Genomic DNA, 7992 nt, shown 5'->3' with positions numbered 1-7992 from the left:
CCCTGCCACCTGTCCAGCTTCAAACAGTGTTCTGGGACCTTAATGTCCTCTGAGAGCAGCTCGTTTATTCACTGATGGATAAAATACATATTTCTGACCTCACTGATATTGTAAATATTAAATTCTGATTTTGAAATGTAATATCACGCTACATCAGTGGTCTGCTTCAGTAAATTATAACATGTGAATAATGATAATAGTAGTAAAAACTAATCATACAGAAATAAGATGATATAAAATACACTGTGGAGGAAAATATCAAAACATTTGAGAATTTTAGGCGTTTTTTCTGTGTATGTTTTAAGAATCAGAGCAGCTTTTTTTAGGCTTCGAAAGAGAATACAGAATTTTTATGCGTATTTATGTTTTTTTGCAGAAGACACAAATATAGACAAGTGAGAGTTGTAAAGATATATATTATGAAATTAGGGTTATATTATGTATCTGTAGGTGATAAACTAAAAGACTTTTTAAATGAAATCCAACACTAACTCCAGATTATCCCTTTAAATTCTTCTCCACTTCTTCTCTGAATTATTTACTTTATTCAAGGCTTCAAAAGTATGAACACTATTTAATTATTATCTGATTGTTTGTTTTGGTTCTCATATTGCTTCATATACTCTCATGTTGATTTGTATTTAAGATCATGTCTTTAATGATTTAATCTGTAATATTTTGGCGGGTTTTATCTGATATAATTCCAGATATGTAGCGGATCAATAACTTAAACCTGACCTGATGAATCAGTGATTACATGTTTACACCTCACACGACCTGAATCATGACACTTACTGTGTGTTAGTCGCTCCTCTTCACCTCAATGTACTCGACACTGAAACGTCGGAGCTGACGAGGATCCCTTGAATGCAGCATGAGCGTCACAGAATGGCGTCTCCATTGGACTACAATCATGGCCGCACACAACAATTACAGTCGCTCGGACTACAGATATTGCAATATCTCTTCTTGCGCATGCGCGTTCGGCTGTCTCGGTCACCTAATATGACACCTTAATTATGCAGGCTGGAGACACGATGCTGACATTTATCTGTGTGTGTGTGTGTGTGTGTGTGTGTGTGTGTGTGTGTGTGTCCTGATGAAAACAAAGGTATTTCCCTGCATGCTGTTCGGCTCTGACCTGATTCTAATTGATATCCTCTGATTATGATATTGATCATATTTATATAATATCTCACACACAGGAAACACAGGAGCGTCATGCTGTCTGTCTGTCTGCACCTACACAGCGTGAGACAGGAAGAACACGCCCCCTGCTGGTGGATCAGAGTACCACACACACACACACACACACACACACACACACACACACACACACACACACACAAAGATGCCTTAAAGGACAACTCCACCAGTTTTACACATTGAAGTGTGTTCACAGGTGTGACATAAACTGAGGTCTGTGTGTTTGATATCTTAATATATATATATTTATATAGTAGTATAGTATATAGTAGTAGTAGTATATATGTTTGGTAACACTTTATAATATCTATCATATCATTAAAATCAATTGTGTATAATACAAATGTTTCAGAGCAATGAAATGCTTTATAAACTATTTTTTGGTAATTGTTTATTGGAAGTTTTATAGTTTATAATACTGTTAATGTTAATAAATAAATAATAAATACTGTGTTTCGTTTCTAAACATTATTTAGATGGTTGCAGCTGATGTTTTTACAATTAATAAATGTTTTATGAAAAGTTTTATTGTTTCTTAACAGTGAAATTATTGAACTAAATCAAATTTACCTTTTATTAATGATGGTTATTTTGAAGTGATGTCTGTGTAAATGAGTTCTTTTTATCATAGAAATAATGATAAATAATCAAAATACATTTTAGTCAAAATTGGTCTGATTTGTTACGTTTCTTTTTCGAGTCTAAATTTTCCAATTATCTATCTGCTAGCACTGATATTTCTTCCTGAGTGATTATTGATTCTGTCAAAATGCAGATACATGCACACATTTATATCGTCTTATATATTTAATATATTTATATATGTTCCTATAGAATATTGAGACATGACCTCCATATTCATAAAATCCTGTCTGCCAGTATTCTGATCTGATCTGATGTTAAACAGCGAATTAAAACACACAACAGCAAATAAAACGACAATATCAAAATATTAAAATACTGCTGACATGTAACAATGTGAGAACTAACTTAATTGTGTGCTGTAATATATTGTTTTTGTTTCTTTGTTTTTTTTGTTTTGTTTTTTAGGGTGCCTATTGTCATCTGGCCGGGGACTACAGCAGGATATTAGCCATGTTGGCTAAAGCTGCCCTTTTTACTGTTGTTGATGCAGTTAATTAATTGGGATTGTCTTCGATATAATAAACTAATAAACTAAACTAAACTAAATTAACAGTCACACCAAGAAATTAATTCACAAAAAAATACTTATTGGTGCCGATCCGTCATCCTGAACTGTGGAGAATGATGACGAGCTCTCACCTTCACACGCACCTTTAAATTCTGGTAAAACTACTTTAACCGTCTGAACACTTCTTCTTCTTCTTCTTCTTCTCTCTACTTTCTTGCTCTGTGTTTAAAACTCAGACAGGACATCAGACTTCTGGCATGAATCAAATGTTTTATTGTCCCAACAAAGAACAAAATACACACAAAAAAAACGTGGGAATGTTGAGAACCGGCCTCATTAGGGGTTTATGAATTCATTTTTAGTGCCTTCTAGATCGACCATCGTCCAAAGATGAATTAAAATAAGCTTTTGTGTCGTCTGCTTGTGAAGAATCAACATGTGGATCCTCTCAGTCAGAGTGAACAGGTGAATGTTGTGATTTGGGTGAACTAAACCTTTAAAGTGTCAGAATATATAAAAAACACAAAACACGTGACAAACTCAACGACTACGTACAAAACATGACGTGCAGAGCTGAATGAAGTTTTGTATCTAAACATGTGAGTTGTACGGAAGCCCGGAGGGACAATCGAAGGAATGTTTTCCTTTTCTGTCTGATCTAAATCATTTTCTCTCGTGTGTTTACAATCTGACATCAGCCGGATTATAAAGTTCTGCCAGGATCATCTGTTCTTGTTGGTGTTATTTTGTTTCTTGTGCCAAAACTTTCTTTCACATTTCAGGAGAAATGTTTTATAGTTTACAGTTTTATTGTTTACTGTCACGAACAGACAGTGACGATAAAACATCCCCTGAATTATTTTCTCTTCGTGTGTTTTCACAGATGGAAAACATGAAATGAAGGAACACGAGAGCGACTATAACTTAGATCAGACTTAAAAGATGGATCACCATGAAAAAGACCTTTCTTAATTGTCCCTCCAGGGCTTCCGTAGAGCTGAATCCAGCGTGAACGCTGAGAGTTCAGCAGCTGCAGGGAGGAGAGTCGAGCTGCCGGCCGAGACGGGACGAGAGGCGACGCTCGTCTTCAGAGGACGGATGTTTGTTCCAACAGCTGCGTCTTCATCTGAAACCACAACGAGGGAAAAACACACACTGAGTTACTTTGATATGAAAGTGTTCAGAGAAGGAGGTTTATGAAGACTGGTCGGAGCACCGTGGGTATTTAGTTTGTCACATCTGGAGGAAAATGTTCTGCGTTGTCGCCAGAAATGTTCTGTGGACGACGAGACTTTAAATCACCATGACTGAAGGTTCATTTTTGTTATGAACTCTTCCTTTAATGTTTAAAGTCAAACTCTCACCAAAATGCAACTGAGGCTTCATTTGTGAATGTATACGAGTCAAACTTTCGTGTAAAAGCATAATTAGGATGAAAGAGGCACTTTTAAGATTTACTGTAGTTTCCTTTTCAGGTCAAACTCATTTCAATTACGATAGCATCAAAATCTCTCTGTTTAAAACAGTAAGAAGTCTCGACACAACATGAAACTTTGCTGGTAGTATCACCAGGGTCTCTACACATGAACACGAGCATTGAGAACATTGTTTGTGTACACAGAGTTTACTAAAAAGAAGCTTTTTGAACAACTCACGTTAGCAGTAGCTTGTTCCGCTCGCCGCCGTCCTGCCAGTGGAGAAGTGTCGATCTCAGAATGTGACGTAACCTGGAGGACAGTTAAGGTGGAACGCTCCTAAAGCTTAGTTCCATATAAATGCAGGATAATTTGTTGTTTTGTCGTTAGTGAAAAACAATATTGACCTTGAAGTTGAAAAAGGAGCCTCATATAAGAAACAATACTAAAATCAAAAGCTGGAAAAGTCACGTGAGATCTCGCGTGGATAGTTGTTGCTGGAAGACAGTAGTTCCACCTTAACTGTCCTCCAGGTTACGTCACATTCTGAGATCGACACTTCTCCACTGGCAGGACGGCGGCGAGCGGAACAAGCTACTGCTAACGTGAGTTGTTCAAAAAGCTTCTTTTTAGTAAACTCTGTGTACACAAACAATGTTCTCAATGCTCGTGTTCATGTGTAGAGACCCTGGTGATGCTACCAGCAAAGTTTCATGTTGTGTCGAGACTTCTTATGTTTTAAACAGAGAGATTTTGATGCTATCGCTAAAGTGCCCGTAGCACTCCCATTGAAAATGAGTTTGAGCCGAAAACGAAAATATGGTAAATCTTAAAAGTTCCTCTTTCATCGTAATTATGCTTTTACATGAAGATTTGACTCATATACATTCACAAAAAGAGCCCTCGGTTGTATTTTGGTGAGAGTTTCACTTTAATGTTTAATATCAGGTGTGACATTGATTCTCCCGTCACATATTCTCTTCTTCTCTTTCATGAATAATACAAACATGTCGAACGTGCTGTATTAAACTTTGCTCCGTTTGCTCTGTTTGCTCTGGAGGAATGAGACCCACTTCCTGTTTTGTGATGTAAAACAACCAAATGTGACAAACAGAATAAATATTAAACCTCCTGTGTTCTGATCTGGTGTCAGTTTGTTCATGATATAAAACCTTTAAATGTTCAGGTGGACAAATAATCACAAGACAGGACAGAAATGAAAGTAAAGAAGTTATCGGACCGGTTTCTGTTTCCTCTTCGCCTGCATCATTTCCTGCTGCTGCTTCGAACGGACTTCCTCCAGACTCATACAGCCACCTGTCAACACACACACACACACACACACACACACACACACGGATTACAGTAAACATATTGATCATATTAAACATTAACAATCATCCTGTGTGTGTGCTTCTTACCGACAGTGCTGGGGTTAATGGAGACGTACGCCATCGCTCTGCTCAGCCGAAGCTCCTCTAAAGCGGCGAGCTCCGCCTCCGCCTCTGCTCAACCAATCACAGGCCACATCACAGTTACCCCTCCCACACACACACACACACGACAAACAGTGACTGAAACAGACGAAACATGGCGACTCACTTCTCTGGATCTCTCGTCTTTTCTTGGGGTTCGGGGGGATGACGGTGAACGCTTTGTGACTGGAACACACAAACACACTCTGTGACGTTTACTGACATTTCTACGACACGTGTCACAGCTCGTTCACAGCCACAGGTACAGGTGAGACGGCTGTTTCAGTATTTGTAAGCGTGACATCATCGGATATGTTTAAGGAGACATCTGGAGAGAAGCTGACGGAGCGTCTCAGCTGCGTTGGTGACGACGAAAACTGGACATTTTCTTACAAGATGACGGTAAATTTCTTTGTGGCGACTAAACTGGATCTTTCTGACGAGATGACGTGACATCATCAGTCGTGTTTCTGATGACAAAAAAATTAGAATTCTCCAAAAGGACCAAACCTCTCCAGCTGTGAATGTGGTGTTGAAAACCAGATATTTTTTTAACAACAGTAAATCTCCAGCTGCGGCAACAAAAACAGATATCTTTGACTTCATGGACGAGAAGATGATTCGTCTCCAGCCGTGTTTGTGGCTAAAATGAAAAGACTTCAGTTTTCTGGGCATCAAAAAACTGATATTGTGAGGAGATGACCTGACATCTCCGGCTGAACATGATCCATCTGCACCCTAACCAGAGCATCAGCAGCGTGTTAAAGATTCAGCCTGTTTGTGGTCTCACAGTTTCCACAGTACGTTCGGCTCCTGACAGACGAGCTCTGCTGTCGTGGATGTTCAGGTGAGAGTTCACCTGCAGGTCTGTGATGACAGTGGGAGGTAAAGCGTGGGAGATTAATCCACTGCAACAGATGGCAGCAGACAAACAGCAGCAGGGAGACACTGAAGGCCTCACCTGCCTCACATGTTTGTACACACACACACGCACACACACACACACACACACACGCTGAAGACCTAAATAATGCCTCCGTGTGACGTCATGGATTTATGTTGTACAGGATGCTGCGACTCTATAAATAAAGTTTATTACTACTATAATTATATTTGACTGAGGGACACCTCAGCACCTCCTGGTGGTCCCTGCGGTCTCACCTGTGACTCGTGTGTTTGCTCTCGATTCTGACGCTCCTCTGGTCCCTCTGACCCGGTCCAGCGCTCGTCTCTCGGCACTTTGGACCAACAGCAGCGTGTTTCACGGCCGTCCGGCAGTCCGGGTTGGTTCTGGGCCAGGTGCTGGTGCAGGTGGTGCTGGTTTTGGGAGCGGTGGAGCTGGACCTGGTTCTCCTCTCACAGCTCGGTCTGAGGGCGGCGCGCTGCGCCCCGGTGTCCCGCTCACACCTGCCGCGCGGCGGCGGGCACCGCGGGCAGCTCGACGCGCGGCTTTTACGCACCGCGGGCGGCTGCAGCTCCGCGCGCGCCCCGGTCACCGCTCTCACCTGCACCGGTCTGCTCCTCTCGAGGGTTTTACCTGAAGCCTCCACCGGTTTTGGTTTGAGGACTCGTGCGGCTGGCATCTTAAGTTCAGGGGGACGCTTCTGTTTCCGGTCTCAGGTCGTGGAGGAGTGACGTCATCTTCTGTAATTAACTTCGATTAAAAGACTAAAAACGTGAAATCTCAACTTTACTTTCCGGGACTCGGTTGCTATGGAGCGCGCGCCCTAGCAACTGAAGTGTCAGACCACACAGAGCAGGGGAGAACTTCCGGTACGAACTTTCAAAATAAAAGCACAAAACGTTTGTGACGAAAACACAAGTTTGTATTTATTTTGCGTGGAAGAGTTTGTGCTTTATATTTGTACGAATCACTGTGGTTGATATTAGATATGTTGTCGTCAGTGATGTCGAGTTATATGAGGTCATTGATAAACTGTCTTTTGACATTTTTGTGTGTGTTTTTTTTTTTTACAGTTCTGTTTGGTTGAGAAAAAGAAAATACACAGTTAATAAACAATAAACTGTATGATGATTGTTAATATCAATAAAATAAGGGAAGAAGTTCATTGCTGATGGGAAGCTATGGACTTTGTAGGACAGCAGAGGTCCCATCAACAAAACCTACTCTGACAATAAACTGTCTCTAAGTGATTCATTAGTCAACACGTGAATAAAGCAGAATATAGGAAATAAATCTTGTCAGTCTTGTAATAGTTTTTAAGCAAACTGTTGTGTTTTCTCTTCTTTGAGTTTTGAAAATAAAATAAAAATGTAGTTTGAAAATGTTTCTTTTTATCATGTTATTGATGTTAATCATTAAATAATGTATCATTTTATGTGTTAGATTACTTGATAATGAAAATAAATGTGCAAACAAATCGCTGCAATAAATGTTGTTGGTGTAGATTTCATTTATGTAAAACTGTATGTTTGTGAACACATAATTTCGTGTTCTTGTTACAAACATCTGGATTTGTCACAGCTGGAGATTTAAATATATCCGCTGAACATTGTCTCATGTTCTCCTTAAAAGAATCGAGCGATGTCACGCTTACAAATGTTGAAACACACACGTTACATCATAAACATGTCGTGTTGACGTGGTGTGACACGTGTTTTACAGATGTTGATGTGATCCGCAGCCTCTGACAGGAGCAGATGTGAAAGTCTCAGCTGTTTGTTGACTGCCAACATGTTTTTTTCTGCGACTGGACAGAATCTTTAATGCTTTATCCTCATT

The 7992-nt window shown here is 40.0% G+C and overlaps 1 protein-coding gene across 1 annotated transcript; it reads right to left on the bottom strand.

The window, feature by feature from the left end:
* Positions 1-2609: 2609 nt before the first annotated feature.
* Positions 2610-6991, bottom strand: LOC115569958 (uncharacterized). The gene is made up of 5 exons (XM_030398213.1): positions 6411-6991; positions 5377-5435; positions 5196-5279; positions 5015-5091; positions 2610-3485 (listed from the first exon to the last, which is right to left on the bottom strand). Exons 1-5 carry the CDS (start codon positions 6830-6832, stop codon positions 3447-3449), a joined length of 681 nt encoding a protein of 226 aa, XP_030254073.1. The 5' UTR covers positions 6833-6991; the 3' UTR covers positions 2610-3446.
* Positions 6992-7992: the final 1001 nt, after the last annotated feature.

This window comes from Sparus aurata, chromosome 19, assembly GCF_900880675.1.
Source record: "Sparus aurata chromosome 19, fSpaAur1.1, whole genome shotgun sequence".
NCBI lineage: Eukaryota > Metazoa > Chordata > Actinopteri > Spariformes > Sparidae > Sparus > Sparus aurata.
This window is presented reverse-complemented; position numbering and strand designations above follow the sequence as displayed.